The 24,496-nt window shown below is 45.3% G+C and overlaps 3 protein-coding genes across 5 annotated transcripts; 2 read left to right on the forward strand and 1 right to left on the reverse strand.

Moving 5' to 3' along the window:
- Positions 1–1,047: 1,047 nt before the first annotated feature.
- On the reverse strand, positions 1,048–19,544 carry LOC124340202 (collagen alpha-1(I) chain-like). Of its 3 annotated transcripts, none has more exons than XM_046792934.1 (11): positions 18,492–19,544; positions 8,828–9,748; positions 8,595–8,753; positions 8,086–8,513; positions 7,691–8,002; positions 7,076–7,610; positions 5,941–7,005; positions 5,470–5,865; positions 5,183–5,405; positions 3,879–5,091; positions 1,048–3,799 (listed from the first exon to the last, which is right to left on the reverse strand). In XM_046792934.1, the coding sequence occupies exons 2-11, from the start codon at positions 9,645–9,647 to the stop codon at positions 2,387–2,389; spliced, it is 6,564 nt and encodes a 2,187-aa protein (XP_046648890.1). In that variant the 5' UTR covers positions 9,648–9,748; positions 18,492–19,544; the 3' UTR covers positions 1,048–2,386. The 3 variants fall into 3 exon arrangements, with proteins under 3 accessions (XP_046648890.1, XP_046648891.1, XP_046648892.1); XM_046792935.1 differs by lacking the exon at positions 18,492–19,544 and adding an exon at positions 12,256–12,711; XM_046792936.1 differs by lacking the exon at positions 18,492–19,544 and adding an exon at positions 10,472–10,588.
- A 320-nt stretch (positions 19,545–19,864) lies between these two features.
- Positions 19,865–21,475, forward strand: LOC124340239 (microtubule-associated proteins 1A/1B light chain 3A-like). The gene is made up of 3 exons (XM_046792937.1): positions 19,865–20,322; positions 20,407–20,569; positions 20,757–21,475. Exons 1-3 carry the CDS (start codon positions 20,277–20,279, stop codon positions 20,917–20,919), a joined length of 372 nt encoding a protein of 123 aa, XP_046648893.1. The 5' UTR covers positions 19,865–20,276; the 3' UTR covers positions 20,920–21,475.
- Positions 21,476–21,660: 185 nt separating this feature from the next.
- On the forward strand, positions 21,661–24,398 carry LOC124328446 (cytosolic beta-glucosidase-like). Its single transcript, XM_046787217.1, has 13 exons — positions 21,661–21,732; positions 21,810–21,973; positions 22,052–22,182; positions 22,285–22,416; positions 22,541–22,663; positions 22,747–22,795; positions 22,916–22,942; positions 23,015–23,122; positions 23,191–23,348; positions 23,428–23,639; positions 23,741–23,925; positions 24,028–24,109; positions 24,178–24,398. Exons 2-13 carry the CDS (start codon positions 21,817–21,819, stop codon positions 24,320–24,322), a joined length of 1,509 nt encoding a protein of 502 aa, XP_046643173.1. The 5' UTR covers positions 21,661–21,732; positions 21,810–21,816; the 3' UTR covers positions 24,323–24,398.
- Positions 24,399–24,496: the final 98 nt, after the last annotated feature.

Genomic DNA, 24,496 nt, shown 5'->3' on the forward strand with positions numbered 1-24,496 from the left:
CGGCCGGCTTTCTGCCTATAAATTCTGACATCAATAAAAGTTATTAAGAATATTTTTGCAGTCCAACTCGAATTTGCATGACAATTTTTACTTCAAATTCATTCTAGAAATAGTATTAAGCAACTAAAATGCAAAAAAAAAGGGTTACTATTAATTCTTGTAGGGGAAAATTTGATAGTTTTTAAGTACAAAAAATTGTTTGTATGAAATTTAAAATATTTCCCAAACAAAAAATAAAGTAACTATTATTTTTTATGTTGAAGCAGATATAATAAGAATTCTACTGTAAAAAAATTTAAGAAATCCTTATGGTCTGATGTTCCCGTTTTATGAGTTGAAAAACGACAATTAGAGAAAAAACGTATTTTATTACTCCTACAAAAAAAATTATACTTTAAACTTAAGCTACGAGTCTATTTTTACCAAACATAGTTAGTGGTCTTGTTTAACATTTACAAATTTTCATGAACCTGCGTCACTTTTAATTTCGTTTTCATACTTTTTTGAATGCGCGCCACCATGTTGCGCAATGTTCGATTTTGTAGCCATTGGTCTTAAAAAATAGTTTTTCCTTATCAACATCAAAACATGTTCTGATAGATAAATCTGCCAATTATCGCATTTCAATGTGATAAAAAAAAATTTATGATTATATATACAGGCCTACAGTCCAGCGGACTTTTAAAAAATTCAAACTTTCGCGCCAGGCGAACGCGCCAATATTTTTCAAAATCCTTCGAGGAAATTTTTTTTAATCAATTCGAGTTGAAAAAAGCCTAGTGGCGATTAAATCCGTGAGATGGTCGCCAGGCAGCCATCAGTGAAATTTGCCCCTTTATTTAATTCATCATCTTTGTAATCCTGAACCTTGGAATTCGCTAGCTCGAGGACAACAACTTTCAATCTTACAATCCAATCAAGGCACTTCCCTTGATTTAATTTGTTTTAGTCGCTGGAAATTAAGTAGAAGAACATCTTCTGTAAATTGCCTCAGTCCGCCTCAGTCGGACAAGTGGTAAAAGAAAATGACACACTTCAACGTCCGTATATCATAAAAACCACTATGTACAATGTATTGTTTTGCCGAGGACAGAGGGAGTGAAAAAAAAAACAGTTTGCAGCACAAAGATGTAGATAGACGGAGAAAACCGAAATTTCACAAAAAATTGCAGGAATAAAACAATCAAACAATTAAAAGAAACACACTTACAAATTAATGACGGATGAATACACAACACGCGCCTATACGCAGCGTGGGCAATGTCAACAAGATTTAGGATATTATTATTATAACGTTTGTGATCAGAGGAGATATAGAGAGTCAAAGGGGCGGGCTCAAAGTATTATTCACAGGCTCGTGCGCTCACACACAATTTCTTGTTTTTTTTTTTTTATTTAGAGTTCCATCATTTTCAGTATTTTGGGCCTTTTTTCTTTTTTTTTTCTTACTCTTCCAGCCGCATCTTTTCATATGACACGTAATGAAATCAAACAAAGAAAAAGTGGACACACACACACGGGACGCGAGTGACATTCGACAGTGAAACACTTTCCAATAGGGAGACCACAGAGAAATAATAATAAACAAATAAACAAGGGCAGAATATACGCACACAATCCATTCGCATACACACACACCTTTACGAGAGCGTAATTGATAATTATTTTTATTGTTCTTAGCCATGCAAAAGAGACGAGAGAAAAATAATAATAAACACAGCACATCTCGACGGTTTTCTTTCTAAGAATAATAGAGCGTTGTTTCTTTCAATTTAATTTTTTTGTAAATCCTGGACATTTTTGAAAACAAAAAAAAAACGGAGGAGCCAGAAGAGAGGAGATTGAAAAAAAGGGCTTTTTGTTTATTTTTTGTTGAATCCGAAAATCAAGTTGAGGTAGTCATCTGATGATTTTCACGCGGGACATTTGAAAAAAAAAGCGAAAAAAAAAGTTCCAGGGTAAATTTAGTTGTTTATCTTGATCGATGAATTTTCTTGAAATTATTGGTCGGCGGGATGTAATTCTAATCTCTCTCTCAATTTTCTAGCAACTTCGAATGTGGTGTAAAAAGGTGGACGAGATGTCACGCGATAACACTGTACACAACAGGAGGAGTTGGGGGAGGCGGTGGGAGACGCAATGAAGAACGTGAAGGGGGTAGCCAGTCAGAATCTGCACCTTGTTGAAAAAGCCAATTGAGCACCCGGCCGGCCGATTTTTTTCTTCTTCTGTGTTGCTGCTGTTCTTCAGTCAGAGAGAGAAAACATTGTTCAACAATATGTATTATGAACACACACACGGACGCACTCACACACTCGATCACACAGACACACATTCTTTCCTCTTTTTTTTTCCTTTTTTTTTTAATTATTGCTTTTTAATTTCTTCATTTGTGGCCGAAAAAGTTGCCAGGCTGGCCGGCCGCTCCCATGGCCTGTTGCTGCTGCTGTTGTTGTTGCTGCTGTTGTTGTTGGTTGTTGCTCATTTGACTCCTCGTGTTCGTGGCGTACAACTGCTGCTGAAAATTATGGAACTGTTGTGCATAGTTGGGATCGGCTGTCGTCGGACCCATGAACGGCGAAGATTTGAAACCACCTGGTCCACCGCCTCCTCCGCCGCCGCCTGGCGGGCCTTGATTCTGATCTCCGCCTGGGCCGGATGAAGGTTTGCCACCGCCGGATGAAGGATTGTACATGTTGGGATTGGGACCTCCTCCTCCGCCACCCATCATCATGGGATTATTGCCTAGACCTCCTCCCATCGGGCCACCGCCCATTCCGCCTCCTCCCATGTTGCCACCTGGACCCATGTACATGCCGCCTTGGTCGTTGCCCATCGGATTGCCTGGTGGGCCGCCGTATTGCATTTGTTGTTGCTGTTGCGGTCGCATGCCCATCGGTCCTGGTCCGGGATGCCTCTGCATTTGCATAGGGCCTTGAGGTCCACCCATCATGGGGCCGTTGTTCATTCCCATGCCGCCCATCTGCTGTTGCATTCCCATCGGGCCTCCTCCTCCTGGGCCAGGTCCGTTCATTCCGCCGTTGCCTGGGCTCATGACACCGCCGCCTCCGCCGCCGGGGCCAGGTCCGTTCATTCCTCCTCCGCCACCCATAGGTCCACCCATCGGGTTGTTCATCATGTTGCCAGGCCCGGGGCCGCCACTTCCTGGTCCGTTCATCGGTCCTCCAGGACCCATGTTGCCCATGTTCATGTTGCCCATAGGTCCTCCCATTCCAGACTGTTGTCCCATACCAGGTCCGTTGGGCCCGCCCATGTTCATAGGCATGCCTCCCATTCCGGAATGAGGACCTCCTGGCCCACCTCCACCATTGCCGCTGTTGAAGAACATTTGATTTTGTCCTCCTCCTCCGGGGCCTGGTTTCCCACCGTCCATGTTGCCGGACATAGGTCCAGTGAAACGTTGAAGGAATTCCAAACTGGGTGGTCCTCTAGGGCTGGGCGCTGTTGTTTGAGGTCTGGCTGGTAGGTACTGGATCGTGTTAGGTGCACTGGCTTTCACTTGAACGTTGGCTCCGTTAAATGGGCCTCCGCTGGACGGTCCGGGGGCTCTTCCACCAGGACCACCCATCATTCTAGGCATGCCACCTGACATGGGGCCCATCGGTCCATTGATGGGTCCTTGTTGCTGTTGTTGCATTCCTTGCATGCCGGGTCCAGGGAAGGGCCCAGCTGGTGATATCGACGGTCTTGGAGGTCCTCCCATCATCATGCCACCTTTTGACGGATCTCCAGGACCCATCATCGGACCAGGTCCAGGTCCATAGCCTCCGTGCATATTCTATTGAGAAAGATTTAAAAATTTAAATTAAAATCTCACGGCAAATCAAAAATGATTAAAAATGAAGCGAAACACTCACCATTCCAGGTCCAGATTGTCCTGGCCCACCATTACCGGGCCCCATCATCATAGAATTGGGATCGTTCATTTGTTGAGGCATTCCCTGCATGCCGTGCATCGACGGGTTGAATTGTCCCATCATCTGGCCGCCTGGTCCGCCCATTCCACCAGGACCCATGCCGCCCATCATTCCACCAGGCCCCATCATTCCGTTAGGGCCACCCATCATCATCATGGAAGGTGGAGGCGTTGAAGACATAGGGGGTCCTGGGCCGACTTGGCTCGTCAGTTGTTGCGACATTTGCGCCATCGACGAAATTGGGTCGAAAGGAGTTGACATTTTGTTGTTGGAAGGCCCGGATGAGATTGGCGATGGCCCCATGGCGTTGTTGGGTGTTCCGCCAGGATTGAGCGGCATATCAGACGGCACTCCTGGATAGTTTCCGCCGGAATTCATGTCACCCATTCCACCTCCTCCACCGCCCATTCGCGGTGACGACAAATCGGGGAAAGGCGAGGAAGGCATCTTCATTCCGGCTCCTCCTCCAGGACCAGTTGGATAAGAAGCTGGTCCTTGCCCAGTCATCATGGGACCACCGGAATTCTGATTAAATCCAGGAGCACCGACACTGGCAGGGCCTCCCGGCATTTGCGGACTGGAGCCCGGATACCGATTGCCTCCTCCACCTCCTCCACCACCACCACCGCCGCCCATCATGTCCATGTTGATGCTGCCCGGCGTTCGAGGCATTCCACCAGAACTTCCGTCCATGCTGCTGCTGACGGGCGTCCTGGGTCCTTGCTGTTGCTGCTGTTGAGGTTGCTGGCCAGGTGAGGGGCCCGGATAGCGCGCCTTCTCCGTAGGAGCCAGAGGAGTGTGCGGTCCAGCCATGCTGTTTTGATTAGAGCTCTGCTGCTGCTGCTGTTGCTGCTGTTGTTGCTGCTGCTGACACTGATTATTGCTACCGGCCGGACTGGGACTGGGTACGGTAAACGGGTTGGTAGGATTGGGCGTGTGTGGCGTTTGGGGGCCGGCACCGCCGCCGCCGGAAGATGAGTTATTATGGCCCGGATAGCGAGGCGGTAGCGAGTCGTTGGCGTTGGAAGACGGCGTGAGCGGGGTGTTGGGACCAGACATGCCTCGATTATGGCCCTGACCTTGATTGTTGTTGCCCTGAGAGTCCGGACAAGAAGAGCCTAATCCGCTGCCGTCCATATTCCCAGATTGTAAACTAAAAGAAACCAAAAAACGGTTGCAATTAATGTCGTCCTTTTTGAGCCTGCCGGCCGGAAAAGAAATTCCATTGACTGGGTGTAACTTACGAAGGCGAGAGAATGTCCGTGTCCCGTAAGCTGGTGTTTGGCTGCTTTTGAATGGTCAGCTCCTGGGCCTCGAACGCGTTCAGGTACTGGATTTGCTGCGGCGACGGAACGGGCATCAAATTGGGCTCGTTCTGCTGCTGCTGCTGCTTATTCGGCTGCTGGCCGCCGTGCTGTTGTTTCTGCTGAGCGAATGACTGCAACTGACGGCCAAAAGACACGCCATCTACAACAAGAAATTGTATTTTAAAGCACTGCAAAAACGTAAATGTTTCGATTCAAATAACTACCAGGTTGAGGTTGCCCTGCAGACATGAGGTTACCCATTCCGGGAGAGACATGAGGCGGTCCTGGTCCAGCCAGAGGCGTACCGGGATTACTGGGGTTCATCGACCGGCCTCCGCCGCCGTTGTTGGGATTGGGGGAGTCGAGCGGAGTATTCAAATGGTTAGAGGAAGACGGGCTGGGTCCCGATGGTATCCTTTGCTGTTGCTGTTGGTAACCTCCTCGCTGGCCATCAGCCGGGGAATTGAGACCTGAAGCGGTCCGAGGTGAAGGCATGGATAGGCCGGCAGTGCCGTTCGGTGAGCCCGGGCCAGGCCCTGGACTCGTCATCGATCCAGGCACACTTGCCGATCGCTGCGTTTGGTGATAAGGTGGAGGTGGTCCTTGCATTCTCATATTGCCTGGAACAAATTGAGAAAATTGCATTTTAGCTTCCAGTTGAATTTCAGTAGGGAAAAAAAAATTTAAATTAATACCTGGGCCGCCTTGAGGTAATCGAGGACCCGGACTTGGGCCTGATCCAGGTCCACCCGGTTGCATATTCATCGGCATCATGTTTGGGTTACCCATATGGCCACCCATAGGGCCCATGGGTCCCATTGGACCCATGTTGTGCTGATTCATCATAGGGCCGCCCATCATGGGTCCCATCTGACCACCCATAGGTCCTCCCATTTGGCCGCCCATCTGATTGCCCATCGGGCCACCCATGGGTCCTCCCATCTGGTTTCCCATTTGGCCGCCCATAGGTCCGCCCATAGGTCCTCCCATCGGTCCTCCCATCGAGCCCATAGGTCCGCCCATTCCCATTTGCATACCCATGGAGCCAGGGCCCATTCCTCCAGGTCCCATCGGGCCGCCTTGTTGTTGCTGTTGCATAGGTCCGCCTTGCATCTGAGGATGGCCAGGCATTCCCATTCCAGGTGGCATGTTCATGGGCATCATTCCGCCCATGGGTGGGCCACCCATCGGGCCGCCACTCAAACCCATCGGTCCGGAAGGGCCGTTGTTTCCGCCTGGACTTGGACCGCCCGACTGGGCGTTGTTGGCTGCAGCTGCAGCTGCGGCGGCCGCTGCTGCCGCCGCCGCCGCTCCGGCTCGCTTTTTCTTGGCCGGCGGTTTGGAAGTTGTCGTCTGTTGGGGTGGAGGAGGAGGCGGTTGTTGCTGATGCTGTTGTTGCGGCTGTTGCTGCTGCATCATCGGGTTGGGGCCGCCGGGCATCATCATTTGACCAGAGCCACCGGGCATCATCCCATGAGGAGGTTGTTGTTGTTGTGACATCATCATCATGCCGCCTTGGTTTCCCGGTGGACCACCAGGCCCACCTCCCATCGGGCCCATCATGCCGGGCTGCTGGTTGCCAGGTCCGGGAGGGCAAGGACTTCCACTCGATCCAGGACCCATCATGCCACCACCAACTCCACCGTCTGGGCCAGCATTTTCTGGAAAGAGAAGCTGCTGCATCTTCCGGATAGTGGCCAGCTGCTCCTCGCGGTGTTGTCGCTGTTGAGGCGTCAAGTTTTCATCGGGAATTTTCACTCCTAAAAATACAAACATATTATTAGAATGATTTTGATGTCAAGACGGAAATTCCAATTAATTTTGACAAACCTTGAGGCATGTTCATGTTTCCGGCTTGCATTGATTGAGACATCATGGGTCCACTGGGCATATTTCCATTGCCAGGACGGCCGCCGTTGCCCATACCCATGGGTCCACCTGGTCCGGGAGGTCCTCCCATGCCCATTGGACTTCCGGCCGGAATACCCGTCATCATTCCCCCACCCGACCCAGGGCCACCCATTTGCCCCATGGATCCATCCATTCCGCCGGGCCCACCTTTGTTGGCGCACATTGGCCCACTGGGGTTTCCCATCGGACCGGCCGACGAGCAAGGAACGGGGCCGCCACCACTAGCCGGACCGCAAGGTACCATCCCTGTCGGATGGTTGGGGCCGCCAGGGCCTGTTGGGCAGCACTGCTGCTGTTGCATCATTCCGCCGGGTCCACCCGGGCCACCGGGAGTGTTTCCCATCTGACCGTACGGCCCCATGTTGCCTTGTTGAGATCCTGGTGGCCCGCGCATCATACCCTGTCCGGGCATCGACATTGGCATCGACATATTGGACATCATCGGTTCGTTGCCCTTTAATTAAATTAAAAAAAGAAAACATTCAAATTTGCTGTTCAACTGTGTCAAACAAACAAAATGGATGAAAAACTTACCGGATTCCATCCACCCATCGGATTAGGGCCACCCATTTGATTGAAATCACCCGGTCCACTCATGCCTCCAGGTCCTCCCATCCCGGGATTAGGACTCATACCCGGGCCGGGTCCAGGGCCTGGCCCTGTGCCGAAATGGCCTCCAATGCCTTTCATAGGCATGTTCGGTTGGCAGTAAGGATTCGGTCCGCCCGGCTGCTGCTGCTGCATAGGTTTCGGTTTTTGATGCATTTGCTGTTGTTGCATTTGTTGTTGCTGCTGCTGCATCCAGTTGGGCGGATTACGGTTGTTTGGATTCTTGGGCGGATATTTCTGTGTAAATTAATTTAAACGAAATGCCATCCGCATTAGTCATCGATCGAGTCGGGAAAAATGACACGACATGATTAGATTACCTCTAGAATCTTTTTCGTCCCCGGCTGGGAACAGTGGAAGGCGATGATGGTTTGAAACTGGCCTTGGTGGACCGACTCGGCCGCCTTGTTGGCCAGATTGGTGCTGAACACGAAGATTTGCGACTGCTGTTGCATGTACTGCGCCTCCATCGTGCTGTTGCCCGGCTGTTGTTTGATGGGTTGTTGTTGCTGTTGTTGAGGTGGTAACAGCTGCTGCTGCTGCTGAGGCGACTGGCCGATCATGCTGCCATCAACCGGTCCTCCCATGCCGGACATGGGTCCGCCCATTGGTCCACCCATAGGTCCACCCATCGGCCCGCTCATGGGGCCACCCATTGGGCCGCCCATCATCGGTCCGCCACCCATCATCACATTGCCGGGCATTCCCATGCCCATTCCCATCGGGTTCCCCTGGCAAGGATCTGAAACTAATTGACGAAATAGATTTTAGTTCAATTCATTTCAATTATCCGAAATGTTTCCATCCGGTGCATCAGAACGAAACTTACGATGGCCGAAATCTGTTCCGGATAGGCCGTCTTCCATTTTCAGTAACTGGTTGACGAAAATACCTCCGTCCGGTCCACCTGATCCATCAGGTCCGGATCCACCCATAATTTCGCCACCACCGCCGGATTTGACCGACTCGATGGGCGAGAAATGAAATGCTAAAACAAAACAAACGAAAATCAGACAAATTAAATCATCTCTTCATTCAAATCAATTCAATCCTTGTACTTACTGTCCTGTCCGGGATCGTTGAGGAAGCTCTCCATGCCGGATGGCAGGAGAGATCCGTTCGTGTTGACCATGTTGTTGCTATTGGGTCCTTTGAGGTCAATCAGACTCGACCCACCACCGCCGGAAGATGGAGTGGGAGGTCCGTTGCTCGTCAGATGATTGCCAATGCCACCGCCACTGCCATGTTGTTGCGGTGACGACGCCAACGGCGCCCCGGAGCCTCCGATCACTGAAGACGGCGAATGTTGGTGATTGTTGACACCGTCACCCGGCGTTAACAAAAGATCACTAGAGTTGTTCTCACCATTGCTCACTAATGACACACTCTGTTGTTGTTGTTGTTGCTGCTGTTGTTGCAGCCCGAGTCCGGGATCTTCTTTGTGATTGGCGGCCACCGTGCTGGAGCCGGATGGGTCGCCTTGTAGGGGCGGAGGTGATGGATCGGCACTGGGGCATGAAGAGTTGGACACGGCTGACGACGTGCTGGACGACGAGGTGGGCGTGGTGGGTTGTTGTTGTTGTATCTGCTGCTGCTGCAGGGGCGGAACGGAAGACGTCGCTGTGGCCGGTGTCGTCGGACTGTTCTCCGACTGAAGGTTGTTGTTGTTGACGCTGGACACGTTGTTGACGCCGTTGTTGGCGCCGTTGGAGCCGGGGGCCGAAGAGCCCTGAGACGACTGCGAAGGAGACACGGACGAAGACGACGACGACGACGATGACGACGACGACGACGAGGTAGGAGGGGCTTGTTGTTGCTGGTTGGCTTGTCCGGCTGCCCCGCCCCCTTTCTTGTCTCTCTTCTCCTTACTCTCTTTGCTCATGGTCAATCAGCGGGTTCGGGCGGCGGGTCGCTTGGTCGCGGTGGTCCAGCCACGGCGATTCGTCGACGGCGTCGTCCTCCACAGCGGAGCGGCGCGGTCTCCTAAAATACAAAAACAAGACAATTAAATTTATGAACAACAAACGGCAAAAATTAAACTAATCAAGAAAAAAACAAATGTATTTCAATTTTAAATCTCAATTTTCTATTCAGTTTTGTCTAGTTTTTCAAATCAATAAAATAAACCTGTACAAAGTTCAGAGTGTTTAAGTTGCTTCAGCAACGAGAACCACCAAGTGACTTGCTCACTTGGATCATGTTGCATAAGAAAACCAAGATGCTTTATCAAGTTCTTTTCTTATTCGGCCTCAGCCTGGTCTCTGACAAGGAAAAGAAACCTATGTATGTGTCTACCTCTGCCAGCTTTATACATTAAAAAATCATTCGCACTAAGATTTACAAAATTAACACAAACATACCAGCCAAAATAATGTCAGTTGTGAGGTGCACGAACTACTTTTGTTTTTTCATCTATGATTCTAGCAATTTCTCACACTCTTATAAATAAAAAATAAAACAGACGCTCCCTTCAGAGTGTTTAAGTTGCTTTACCAATGAGAACCACCAAGTGACTTGCTCACATGGATCATGTTGGATAAGAAAACTAAGATGTCAGAAATTATGCCTTCATAACTTTCTTCCAAGTTCTTTTCTAATTCGGCCTGGTCTGTGACAAGAAAAAAAACCGTGTCTGTGGGTACCACTGCCAGCTTTATAGATTGCAACACATTTGCACTCAGGTTTACAAAAATAAGACAAACATACCTGCCAAAAGAATGTTATGAATCTTATGAGGTGCACAAACTACTTCCTTGTAGGCTTTTTCATCTATGATTTCTAGTAGTAATTTCTTACACTCTCAAAAATCAAATAAGAAAGAGACGTTCCCAACGTTCCCTGTGTCACTCACTACATTGTAGTCTGCAACCTCGGTTTTGCATTTGCCAGATTTCGAAAATGAGTCGAAAATCCAAAAAAATAAGAAAAAACCGAGAAAATTCAAATTTCCCATTTTTTTCGGCAGCTTACAATCAAGAAACTGGTGATCGTAACCAAAAGGCTCACCATGACCAAGCACAAGCAAAAGGATGGAAATGATTGGCTTAGTAAATTCTTTTATTACGAGAACCGTAAGCTAGGTGATGGCTTGGGGGAAATGAAATCGGTCAACTAGCTTATTTTCTTGCAAAGATTACAGATTAGTCGTCTTTCTCATTCCCTACACTATCCAGCGATGACGTTTCTGATCAGAATATGAACGAAAACGAAAGAAAATTACTAGAAATAATCGACGGAAAAATTTGCCAGTGTAATACGCATTTTACTCTATATAAAAATCAAATAAAAAAACATGCAATTTTCACTTCACATCCGCAATTGCAGATGAAAGGAAGTAGAATCAAGCTCACGGCCGGAAAAGCAGCACTTGGGTTATCTCCTGTACAGGAGCATTAGGCCGGTCCATTTTTTTAAATTTTTAAATTCAATTTTCCCTTTGGTCAGAAAAGAGTAAAATATCGAAGTCTACCCACCAAATTTTATTCTGTGTCTGTTTGTTAGTTCTTTTCCCGCCGAGTGTTTTAATACCGAAAAAGTGGAACTTTATTTTACGATCGTATTTGGATGACCTATAGAAAGAAGGGATGTCTTTTATTATTTAAAAATCGAATTTTAAAATGTTAACTCATTTATGAATAAAACATAAAAACTAAATCTTTTTGGTAAAATAACTCTTCTATCTCATCATAAACGAATTGACAATTTTTTTTTACGTCAATTTACGTTAACGTACTGTTTTTAATAACGCGTTAATTAACGTATTAACTTAACGTCAGAAATTCTCGGCTACGTTAACCTAGCGGATAACGCCAACGTAGCGAAAATCGTCTAACGTAACATCACTACCGATGGGGGGTGGGCCGACGCGCCACTATTGGCATTTCTATTCAATTATTTCGCACTAATTTGATTGCCAATATTCAATTAGCGCGAATTTTTGTTCCGTTCCGTCTGGGAATGGTCTAAGTAGCCACAGTCTCGATTCACACGCGCCATCCAACGGCCGGAAGTCACACTGTTGCTATATCGATCCGTTTGCTTTTTACTTATCCATCCTTTGCCCACACTCGCCACCCTCTACCACTACGCTGTACGGGTACGCACTACGGTACTACTATTACAACACCCCCCCCCCTCCCCTCCACCCAATCTCACTCCACCGTCCCATTGACTTTTCACTTTACCCCCCAATTTCTTCCCTTCAGATATCCTCAAGATGTTTTCAAGTTGATTCATTATGACTTTCTAAAACTCGACTAAACTTTGAAATTTTCAAATCAAAATGGCGCCAAAATTTTAGGGGAAAACCAAATTTGACTTCCAATTGGGCAAGTTAAACCAAAAATGCCCATGAAAGATTAAGAGAAGAAAATAAAAACGACTTGGTGCGTGATGGATTTAAACCGACCGACCGAATTTTTTGAAAATTTTGTTTTTCGTTCAAACAATTTGGAGGGGAAAAAAAGTCTCAATCCTGCGGAACTACTTACAAAATGTTGTTCCTTGCAGGCGCAGTCGAAATACGAATAGGGTGGCGGGATAGAGGAAGGGAGAGAATCTATTTCGGAACTCGCGTGTATGCTGTTGTTGTTGTTTGTTGTTGGTGTTGTTTCTCTCATTTCTATTCCAAACTGATTGAATTACAAGACGAGCACAACAGACGGTGCAACACACGCGCCAAATATCGACATTCATTTGTTTGTTCATCGATGCGAAATTTTCGGCGGTGGCAGGAGTTTGTTTTCCCCCCGATCAGTTTAAATGTTACGCGTTAGGGAACGATGATGATAAACAAAACAAGAGTAAAACTATATGTACTCGAATCACACACACACACACAGACACACACCGAGAGACTCACACGACCCACCCACCCAGAGGAGGAAGGGAAATACGACGACGCACACAACAGAGTGAATAAAGGAAAGGGATAGGGAGGGAATCAATAAAACCCTTCCCTCTTTAGCCTTTGGCTAGTCAAATGCCATCTAGTGACCAAAGTGAACAATTCGGAACCAAACAAACTTGGGAAAAAACGGTGAAAAACTGTTGAAATTCGAAAAACAATTAAGAGTCATCATCCATTTCACACACGAACCCATAACCTTCAACCGTATTAATCCCAAGAAAAACTGAATATAAATCATTAATTTCATTCAACGTAAAAGTCTAAAAAATAAGTAAGAAAATTCGCAGAAATCCATGCGGATCACCGATTTCTTCATAACTCAAAGCAAGAAGAAATAAATAAATAATAGACAGAAAAAGAAAAAAAACAAAAAACACATCGGGAGTTGGTGCCTCCCGTCATGACCGTCATCGCCATGACAACGGCCTTGATCCCAGCCAACCGCCACCCCAGACGAACGAAGCGAGAAAAGAAAGAAAAATCTGCATCATATCCTCTTCAACAAACACACACACAAACATAGCCGTAAGGTGTTGTGCGTGTGTATGTGTTGAAAGAGCTAAATAATAAAAAAAAGAGAAAAGAAACGAAAAAATTCAAATTGAATTGGAAACGAAAGAAAAATGAAAAGACTTTTTCTGCCCTCGTCAACATTAGATGGCAGCAGGAGCAGCTGCAATCAGGTTTTAAGGATTTTTCTCAATTGATTTGCCAAGTTGTGTGTGTGTGCGCGTCGTCGTCGTCTCTTGACTCTTATGTGTGTGTGTGTGTTATGACGTCATTGTTACCGATGGGGGTGGGCCGGCACGCACGAAATAAAAGCCCCGTAGGGTGGCTGGTGGGAGGGAGAAGGTTTTCTCGGTCGGTATTGATCACAATGTCAACTCTCCAACCTTCTCCTTGCGCCGCCACCACCTTCTACTACCCGCACCCGAACCCCCCCACTCCCGATAAAGAAAGAAAAGGATTACACGGACACACGACGGGACGCGTTCGGGCAACGACTGATTCACTAAAATAAAAATCTAAATAAAATTTGGTATCATCAAACGGAAAGATCATTGGCAAGCCCATAAATGGCGACCGCAAAAAAAATAGTTTCAAATCCCCCCACAAATAGAAATGACGTAATAGATCAATCGAGTCACCCAACCCCCCCCCCCCTCACAAAATTTGAATCAAAATGGAGTCACACACAATCGTCAACCGGATGCTCAAAAATAAGAAAAAACCTGTTTCTTCTCTCGAACGCAATTGCTCGTTCTCTTTTCATTTTAAAAAAAGAAAGAAAAAGAATAATAAAAAAAAAAATAACGAATGAGATTGTTGCACTCGTTGATTTACATCGTTTCAAAAGAAAAAGAAAAACCTTTCCCGCCGTTGTTGTTTCTTCTTTCCTTTCAAGGTTACCACCACCATCTTCTTCTTCTTCTTCTTCTCCTTTTCGGTGTACATAAATAATCACCTGGCTCTTCCTTCCATTTACCTGGGCGCCTCCCCACCACCACCCCACTCGCTTCCCAGACATACGAAACGTGTTCATTGGTTCCAAGAAGAAGGAGGAGAAGAAGGTGGTGGTGGGGGGGATTGAAAAAAAGAAGAAAAAAAAACGAACTTTTCGGTGAGACTCGAAATGTGTGTAGAGCCATCCACCCCGCGTTCCCAATGCGAGGTGGACTCGGTGGTCCATCCATCACGGCCGTTAGAGGGCTCCCGAATACACACACACAACACACGCGCATTTTTTTGGTTTTCTGAAGGGCAATCGTCGTCTCTTTTGTCTCCCACCCACCGAAATGAAATCAAGGCAAAATCCCCTCCCCGCCATACCAAATATGCACCCGACCATTTAGTCTACCCGAGTCCTTAACAATCTATTCCCGAATAAATTGAAATCAAATTTTCACAGACACAAAACAAGACACGTTGTCAAAACGGCAAAGAATTTCAAAAATAAAAATAAAATAAAAAGGACGGCCTTGAATAAAAAACACACGGCCGGCGTCTGTTTTCCGACACTTCCTCTTCCGTCCTCCTCCTCTCCCCCCTCCCTCCCTCCCTCTCTCTCTCGTCTGTCCTTCATTTGCAACAATTTTGAAACATCCAATTCCTTTTTATTTTCCAAATGTCCTTTGTTTGTTGTGTGGTGATAACACCTGATTGTCGCCAGCCAAAAGCATCGTCATCAATCTGGCAACATCGCCCACTACAACTATTTGACTACGACTCCCAAGAAAAAGAAGAGGAGCAGCAGCAGCAGCTTTTCTGGTGGTGAATGTGTTTTGTGTGTGTGTGGTTTTATATTTTACCAGAATAAAAGAGACAAGGAGGGAGAGAGGAGAACTCCTCTGTCTCTATATATACACAAGCGAGGGAGAGGAGGGAGAAGAAGAAGAAGATGGAAACGGGAAAGAATTCACGATAGATGGGGAGAGAGGAGGAGGAGAGACAAGGAGGAAAGAGGAGGAAACACACACACACACGGACGAGGGAGTGAATTATAAATAACTGTCTGTGTGTGTGTGTGATGCACCAGCTGACAAGGCAAAGGCAATAAGGAGGGAGAGCTCGTCTTTCTCTTTGGGCTGCGGTGGCGTCGGGAGGAGGAGGTGGTGGTGGCGTCTCTTCCCGGTCGATACTACACACCCAACTTTCTTCTTCCACACCCCTTCTTCTTCTTACCCCCATCCTCAACACAAAGCGGGAATTGAATCAACTCCAATTCAATTTTCTGTATTTCTCCGGCCTTTTCTTTTTCAAATAATTTCGATAATCGATAGCATTGCGACCGGCAACGACGCCGCGGCGATGGAAAATATGACGCCAAATAATTGGTGATTGGGATTTTTCACCCTCGATGAAGATGAAAACTAGGAAGAAGAAAAGTTTTCTTTCACGACGACGCCTTCCCCCACCTCTTTTGTGCGTGTGTGGCCGATCAATAATAATAGAGAGGGGGGGGGGGCCTTCTTATATGTACTTCCTCCTTCTCTTCTTTTACGGGATTGACGCCACTGCGCAGATCTCTCACATTTCCCGCCAAAAAATAGCATTTGAATTTGGTGAATTTTCTCTTCTTCTGACTGAAAAATGTGATCAAAATAAGAAAAGAAAAAAAGAGGCAACAACTTGAGGAAGGAGGTGGGAATGGATGACACCTAGTGACCCGACAACTCACCCGACGCCCGACCTCTTGACGTGTTGTGATCATAACAAGAAGGAAATGGGTATCCTGGGTATCCCGTTGACGCCCGCAGGCGAGTGAGATTTTCTCTCCTTTTTTTATTGTTAACTTTATTTTTTGAACTCTTCCCCAGTTGTCGTCGTCGTCAGTTCAAAAGATCAGAAAATGAAATGTCTTGCGTGGATAAAAACGAGACGCTTCAAGGATGACGGCCCTGTCAACTTCCGCAAAATAAACAAAGAACTTTCCGCCCGGAAAATGTTGTACTACAAAAACACTTCCATCATCATCTCATTTTAAAGCCGCACACAATCCGCCAAAAAAAGAACAAAATAATAACAAAAAAAGAAAGGACCTAATTTTTCGTGAAAAAAAAAAAGTAGAAATCCGGTGGAACGTGCCTCATCCGCCATCACTCGCATCACACACCTGAAAAACCGGAAAGTTACAGACTTTCTTTTGCCCAACTACCTATTATTCCCCCCCCCTCCTCTGCTCCTAGAGTCTAATCAGCCAAACAAAAAAGAGTTCAAACAAGTCGTCCAAGTAGTTGGGCAAGTTCAAAGTTGATTGGAGCAAATGACTCGTCACGGGGTTGGGCGCTAAACAATTTCGGGAGTTTGCGTGGCCAATTTTCGAATTGAATTTCCAACCGAAAAACAAATTGGAAAAGAAGAGAAGAAGAATCTTTGGGTAGTGGTGAAATAAGAAAAGCCAAGGGCTGCTGCTGCTGCTGCTCATGTCGTTTGGTATCTACCCCTCGAGGCTATTTTTGAAGAGCGACTTTTTCCATGACGGACGTGTGTGTGTGTGTGGAGAGGGAACGAGCCGCAGTGGTGCGTGTTGAAAAATACCCAAAAATAAATTTAAAAATAAAAACTTACAGACACACACACACACACACACACCAGAAAGGTAATCAGAAGAAGAGGAAATGGGATATATTGGGACATTGACTGCACCGGGGTCCCCCCCCCTCCAAACACACCAACCCCACCGGTAGACGAACGAACGCGTCCAAGCATCCGTGAAGTGGAAATTTTGGTGTCCGTAATTTTTCTTCCAAAATGGAAGGAGAGAGAAAGAGACCCAGTACTTAACAGGTCAATAAACAACAAATAGCCACAACCCTCTAAAGTCCACAACTGGACATGTCCTGTGTGTGGTGGTGGTGTACAATTTGTGTGTGTGTGTCTGTTTTTCACCCCCCATTTTTTCCCACAAAAACAAAAAAAGAAGAAGAAAAATTAAAGAAAAATCCCCACAAAACATCGTCGCCCGATCGAAAGGCGACGTTGCCTCTCTGAAAATAGACGAGCCATTTAAAATAAGAGAAAAAAGGAACTTTTTCAGTTCTCTCCACATCCGACCGTTCATCCAGCCCTTCTTTCATTCCACCTCTTTTCGGGTGGGGGGGACTCTGAAGGTGGTGGAAAAAGTTTTTTTTGAAGGGCAAATACTTTGGTGTGGTGTGTGTGTCCTATGGGGGAAGCTGACCGGGACCCGCCTCCAGGGGCTTCAAAAAAAGAAAAACCTTCCTTCTTCTTCTACTTCTTCTTCTTCTCTTTTTTCCAACGTTTCATCCAAACTCTTCCTTTTGAGCTTCTTCTACTTCTTCCTCTCGTCCTTTTGCCTAGCTGATGCCATGGCATCCATTTATTTTAACAACCCCCCGGCCTCATAAAAATGCCTTTCGTCTTTTTGGGAAGTTTTATTTCTTTAAGAAAGAAGAAAAAAAAAAGGTTTCTTCTTCCTTCTTCATGGTGGAACCGTACCGAAATATACAACTTTCAACAATAACTTTTTTGAAAAAGAAATTAGGTAAAATAAACAGAATTTTGAATTTTTTGTTTATTTCTCGATCAACTCTCAATCAGAGCCTCTAGCGGTCGAATTAAATAACCTTTGCCATTTTAAGTCAGTTTCTTGGTTTCTCTCGTGAGATTGTTTTTAAAATGATATCAAATTGACATTTTTCGTTTTCGTTCAAAAATAAAACATTAAAACGCAACGACCAAACATGGTAGAAGAGGGGGAATGGCGATTGGCGGGAAAGAAAATACCGGATGAATGCACCCCGCTTATGTGAAGTTGAATGGAAAAATTTTGTTCTTTTTCTTTTCTTTTTTATCTTTTTGGGGTTCAGGGGGTAGCCGCCGCCATTTTGTAGGGAGGGATTGGGTGAATTTTTTTTAACCCCCGAAAAAAAAATCCCTGACAATTTCAAAAAATCCAAGAGGCCCCTTGGGGCCAAACCGAAAATATTAGGGGGAAAAGAAGATGACACAAACACAGACGAACGACATCTACCCCCCTCCTCCTATGCTGGCTAATGAAATGGAAACCAAACATGAAAATGTCAACTATTCGTATTTTTTCGCCGGTATTATTACTGTTTGGCTTGTGTGTGTGTGTGACGTCTGTGAGTATAATAATAATCTGAGAGAGTTTGTGTGTGTGTGGCGAAAGTCGGCGACACAACACACAGCGATAAGATTACGATTGGGAAATGGAAAAACTTTTTTTCCACACACAAGATGGCCGACATATATATTTACACACCTGATTGGAAATGGTTATAACCATTTGACACATTTTACGACGGCTCGAATTTAAAAAAAAAAAATTATTACCTGGCGAAAATCGACGAAAATGTGATTTTTGCAGGATTAAAGATGGCGGCAGCAGTCGATGACGAATTGCATTCCAACCGATTTCTTCTGATTTCTTTTTCTCGATTCAATTTTTTTTTTTCGATTCGAATTTTTTGGGTGAGATGATCACTGACACACACACACACACACACACGAGGTGGGGGTGCACACTGAATAGCCAAAAACTCACACGACACTTTCTTCTTGCCAAACGTTTGTGTTTCTTGTCGAGACGAATCTCGCGGGTGGTTTCAATTTGACCCCCAAATGATATCAGGAATTTAAAAAAAAAAGGTGGCGAAGCGAAAAACACACACACACACGATATAACATACACCACCACCACTCACACCACTCGCACTTGAGCCGCGTTGTTGTAGCTGCTGCTGGTTTTTTCTGCTACTCCACAGCTGATGGAATCCTCCATCTTGGACGCGAGACTGGTGGCAAATATTTCCAACAACACAGACCCCCTCCTCCTCCTTCGACCGGCTTACCAGACAAAAATTGCTTCCAAAAGTTGAATCGATTTTTCCCCAATCCACGAATAACAGAATTCGACGCGGAAAATGGCCGGTAAATTGAAAACGAGAGAGAAATCCCCTCCCCAATGAAAAAATTGAAGTTTCCGGGGATTTTGAAGAGAAAAACTTGTGGGGGGGCAGAGAAGAACAATGGCCGCGCTGGAGCCGTCTGCTGTGCAGTTTCAAAATGAAAAACCAACTGTGTAAGACACTTTTGATGACACACACACACCAATTTGGAGGATCAATTGATTTTTCACGAACAAGTTGATTGTCAAAGTTGTTGTCACTGCACGGAACGCGAGGATTGGTGTTGTCCAAAAAGTGACGCGTGTGTGTCTCTGTGTGCAGACCTCAGTCTGTGTGTGTGTGAGCAAGGGAAATTCACACACTCTCATGCAGCCACACTCTGAGCCGTCTGTGGTGTCTGAACCAATCGCTGCTGTCGAAAATCCACGCGCGTCCTGTCGGAAAAAAAGATTGGACGCCCACTGCCATCTAGCGGCCGATTAATAAACGGTGAAAACTGCCATCTATGCTGGTTGGAGACAAAAGCCTCAAATGACGTCGAGTAACGCAAGACCAAGAAAGATAAAAATTGAAAGGATGAAAATAAAGAAAAAGAAATACGAGAGTGGGGAACTCAAGAACATTGAAAATGGAAAGGGAATATTCGGTCGAGACTCTATTTGTATTTCATGGGGCTTTTTTTTTTCCTCTCTCCCTGCTGGGAGATGATGGGGAAATGGATGTCTAATAAAAGTTTTTGCGTCTTTGGTAGCTTTTTGATTGCGCATTGCAAACTTATATATATACACTCGAACTTTTTTTTACGCAGTTCACGTTCGTCAGCCCCAGTTTGAGTTCTGGTTTTGTTGTTGTGACAGTGCACAGTCTGCTTCAACGTCATTCAGTCGTGTCGTCACACGCCTCGAAATTTTTCTCACCGAAAAGAGCAATATTTCCATTTTTTACTATTTCATTCCGCTCGTTGAATTTCCAACTTGTGGAGAGCAGAGAGAGGAAATCCATATTTTCAGCAACGAAAAGCGTCAAAAGTCGTCGATTGGAACACACGTAGTACATAACAGCCTGAGGCCAAGGACCTGCGCGTTAGTACCCAAACTCGCCTTCCTTTGTTGTTGTTTTGTTGTTGCTGGGTCGCTGGGGTGTCAGCTGTTTTTTCGCCCAAGAGTTGTTTCCTTTCTTTGCCTTGCACATTTTAGCTGCCACAAAAGTGATGAGCAAAATGACGCATACCTCCTTCAAAGAACGCAGGAATTACGGTGAGTTTGCAGTATTATACAATGTTCATTTGTCGATGTTGTTTTGATTGTGTCTCTTTCTTTCTCTACGACGATTTGTTATAGGTCAACGAGTCAAGGATGCGGACATGGTGAGAGAGCTTCACCCAAACAAGATTCCCATTATTGTCGAACGTTTCGCTGGGGAGAAGAATCTACCTCTCCTGGACAAGACTAAATTTCTTGTCCCCGATCATGTGACTGTTGCCGAGCTCATCAAAATATTGAGGTACCCATTTTGTAATCAGTGCAATCATCCTGGCCTCAATTCATTGTGGCTGCTAGAGCTCGTGTTTCTGAAGAGGGCAGCACTTTATTTTGTATCAATCAACTTGGCTTAACCCAATTTCACATTTTCTTGTGCAATGCAGCATTTATTTCATCATCCTTTTTATGATCTCTCAATTTGCCAATAGACGCCGTATGCAACTGAACCCCAATCAGGCCTTCTTCCTGCTGGTCAACCAACGCAGCATGGCCAGCATCTCCATGACTATGGGTGAACTCTTCCAAAGGGAACAGGATGAAGATGGTTTCCTCTACATGGTCTACGCTTCTCAAGAATCCTTCGGCAACTAAGCTGATGGCTAACCAACCAATATGGCTTCCCCCCACCTCCCGTCTGATCATGATTTCAACACAAAGAAAAAAAATATGTGTACATATAAAGTTAGTTCCAATTTGAAGCAACAATTTGTGACAGATATCCTTTCAGCTTTGAAAGAGATGCTACAATAGCGAGACACAGTGTCTTAGATTCACTTTTCTCTAAATTTTTCTTTTTTGTGGACAACAGCAGCAGTGGCTTGTCTGGAAAAAAAAACAATGTTGGGTTACATTTCTCTTTCGGAACGATTGACATTTTGTTTTCCTTATCGTTTTAATATCATTATTATGTTTCGGTTTTCTGTTTTCGTCTTGTCGGATCAGTGTTCAATCTTGCAAACCGTACTTATGTAATAATCACACAGAATTTTGTTTTCTCATTGTTCCGAGACACAAAGGAAAAAAAAATGATAAATGTACAAAAAAATGATTCATTTTTTGAGATGAAGAGTGTGTCTGTATACCCGCGATTCGAATTCTGTTAACGTACTTGTGTAAATCGTTTGAATAAACGTATTCAAACCACGGACGGCTGACATTACGCCCATTGGTTTCGCTAAATTATTATCACCTAAAACAAAGAGAATGTTGCCGTGCGCACAGCTTTGGTTGTCGTAATGTTTGTATTGGTCGATAACACCATGATAAACACGCTGACGCCACAGCCTGGCCATCAATATAAAGTGCGATAAAGAATCCCCACCCATAAACGGCATCGTGACCAGCAGTTACGTGTTCAATCGATCGTTCGTGAACGTTCGAAGCTGTACGGTTTCAATTTAACAGGTCTGTTTGATAACCAAATATCGGGGTTTTTTAACCGTTATACTTTAATTGCCAATCAATTGTGTGTATATATGTAGATAGAAGATGGCGATGAAATTTGCATATTGGCTACTGGTAATAGCCGGCGCTGCGGCCGGAGTTTACGTGGATGAGCCACTGCTCTACGACACGTTTCCACCCGATTTTATTTGGGCCGCCGCCACCAGTGCACACCAAATTGAAGGCGGATGGGACGCGGACGGTAGCCGCCTAATGACATGTCCATTAGTCTCGACACTTTTTTTTCAAATCAAATTCCTTTGAAAATGTAAATTTCCAGGTAAGGGGCTGAACATTTGGGATGTCTACACGACCAATTCGAGCGTGGTGTTAGACGGGTCAACCGGTCAGACGGCCTGCAACAGCTACTACTTTTACCAGAAAGACGTCAACGCCCTCCAGAGTTTGGGAGTATAAATGAATTCATTAACTTGATCTATTCGATACACTATATGCTACTGCATGTAGCCTTACAACCCACTCATTATCTTCTTATGGTGATGATCTCCAAAGGTGTCTCATTATCGTTTCTCCATCTCGTGGGCTCGAGTTCTACCCAACGGCATCGGTGAAGTTAACCAGCCGGGCGTCGACTACTACAAGCGACTGATTGCAGCACTCAAAGCCGCCAATATTGAACCCATGGTGAATAAATAATCATTTCATTTCGTAAAATAATAGGTCGATGGCCTCTGTCTATAACCTATTTCCCTGGATATTCCTATGTTATACCTTGGGGTGGTTTTTTTTTTCTTCTTCAAATAATTAGGTGACTCTGTACCACTGGGACTTGCCGCAAGCACTGGAAGACATGGGCGGATGGCTAAATCCTAGCATCGCCGATTGGTTCGAAGAATACGCCCGTCTGTGCTACACAGAATTCGGCAATGACGTAACACAATTTTTCGGTCGTTACTTTAACGCATTTAGAATAATTGTTGACGTTTTATTGTCATTGCTGAATGTTTTTCCAAGGTCAAAATCTGGATCACAATTAACGAGCCGTGGGTTGTGGCGTACCAAGGTGAAATGAAATGATAAACATTTCTAGCGCTTCGGGCGCTCTAGAATAATGATATTTATTTAAGGAAAATGGCCAAAAAAGAAACGAATGTCATTGAAATTTTTTTTCTTTTTCTTTTAGGATACGGATCGGGCATCAACGCTCCAGGTATAATTGCGATTTTCTGTTTATCGTGTCTTGAGACAATTGTGGAAATTATAACAAAAATGATTGAAACAGGAAAGTACGGCCCTGGAACATACACCTACCAATCTGGCCACAATTTAATTTTAGCCCACGCCAGAGCTTATCGTCTTTACGAATCAGAATTCAAACCAACACAACAAGGTTCTCTTTAATTGATTGTATTTCCCCACTGTGAATTGTAAAAAATTAAATTTTGAATGGCGCAACAGGTAAAGCTGGAATCACGTTAAATATTAACTGGTACGACCCCAAAGACAACCAAACGTCCAGCCAAGAAGCGGCCGAACGTGCCATGCAGTTTCTGGGCGGTTGGTTCGCCAATCCCATTTTCGGCGACGGAGGTTACCCGGCCGTTATGAGACAAAAAGTAATTATACCTCGCCGTGTAATCTCGAAAACGTACCAAATGATATTGAGAGTTGTTTCAATTTCCTGACGCGTGACAGGTGGACGAGAAAAGTGCCGCCCAAGGCTACAACCCGTCGCGATTGCCCGTTTTCACGGCCCAAGAGAAACTTCTGGTCCAAGGCAGCTCGGATTTCTTTGGTCTCAACTACTACACCGGTTCGCTCACCATCGAAAAGATCCAAGATATCAGCATTGTCGACTACGGAGCAGATCAAGATATCGAAGCCTCTTACGATCCTGCTTGGTACGGGTAAGTTATTCGCCCGATTTTCTTCTTCGACACACCTCAAATCGATCAAACTTCATTCGAAAAAAATAAAAATAATAAATAAAAACTGGTTTCCAAATCAGATCTGGGTCCGGGTGGTTGAAGATCACGCCGTTCGGGATGAGAAACACTCTCAAATGGATCCGGGATCGGTTCAACAATCCCGACATCATCGTCACAGAAAACGGATTCAGCGATAACGCCGGAAATCTGGACGATCTAATGAGAGTCTATTATTACAAGCACAACATTAACAACGTCCTCAAAGGTATTAATCAAAACGAAAAAATAAATGAAATAAAATAAATAAACTGTAAATCGTCTAGCTATTAGATATTTAATTACACGCACACGTTGAAATTTCACACAGCCATCAAGACTGATGGAGTCAAAGTGATTGGTTACGCCGCTTGGAGTTTGATGGATAACTACGAATGGGGAAGCGGTTACACGTAAGTGATAATTATCTCAGAGAATTCCTTTCAATCTGTGATTAACGTCAAACTATTTTTGGGTATAGGCAAAAATTCGGCATTTTCAGCGTGGATTTCGCCACTGCTGATCTCAATCGGACTGTCAAAGCTTCTGGTCGTTACTATGCCCAACTCATTCGTGATAATGGGTTCACTGTCGACCAGCCTTGCAACAATTACCCGATATATTAAGTCAAATTATTAACCATGTAATTTGCATATCCTTGGAAAAGCAAAAAGATGAGAATAAAACAACAATTTAAGAAAGTGTCGGACTTTGCGGTTACTGGGTCCTGATGGATGTCTGCCAAATTCCAAAGTCGAATAGATAATAAAACAGCCACAACAACGACAACAACAACAACA

This window comes from Daphnia pulicaria, chromosome 1 (assembly GCF_021234035.1).
Source record: "Daphnia pulicaria isolate SC F1-1A chromosome 1, SC_F0-13Bv2, whole genome shotgun sequence".
Taxonomy (NCBI): domain Eukaryota; kingdom Metazoa; phylum Arthropoda; class Branchiopoda; order Diplostraca; family Daphniidae; genus Daphnia; species Daphnia pulicaria.

Coding starts and splice junctions, on each gene's coding strand:
- LOC124340202 (XM_046792934.1), bottom strand. CDS start 9,647: ATGAGCAAAGAGAGTAAGGAGAAGAGAGACAAGAAAGGGGGCGGGGCA. Junction 5,406..5,469: donor TGCAGGGCAACCTCAACCTG/GTAGTTATTTGA, acceptor TTCTTGTTGTAG/ATGGCGTGTCTTTTGGCCGT. Junction 5,092..5,182: donor ACGGACATTCTCTCGCCTTC/GTAAGTTACACC, acceptor GGTTTCTTTTAG/TTTACAATCTGGGAATATGG.
- LOC124340239 (XM_046792937.1), top strand. CDS start 20,277: ATGAGCAAAATGACGCATACCTCCTTCAAAGAACGCAGGAATTACG. Junction 20,323..20,406: donor CAAAGAACGCAGGAATTACG/GTGAGTTTGCAG, acceptor GATTTGTTATAG/GTCAACGAGTCAAGGATGCG. Junction 20,570..20,756: donor GAGCTCATCAAAATATTGAG/GTACCCATTTTG, acceptor ATTTGCCAATAG/ACGCCGTATGCAACTGAACC.
- LOC124328446 (XM_046787217.1), top strand. CDS start 21,817: ATGGCGATGAAATTTGCATATTGGCTACTGGTAATAGCCGGCGCTGCG. Junction 21,974..22,051: donor AGGCGGATGGGACGCGGACG/GTAGCCGCCTAA, acceptor GTAAATTTCCAG/GTAAGGGGCTGAACATTTGG. Junction 22,417..22,540: donor CCGCCAATATTGAACCCATG/GTGAATAAATAA, acceptor TCAAATAATTAG/GTGACTCTGTACCACTGGGA.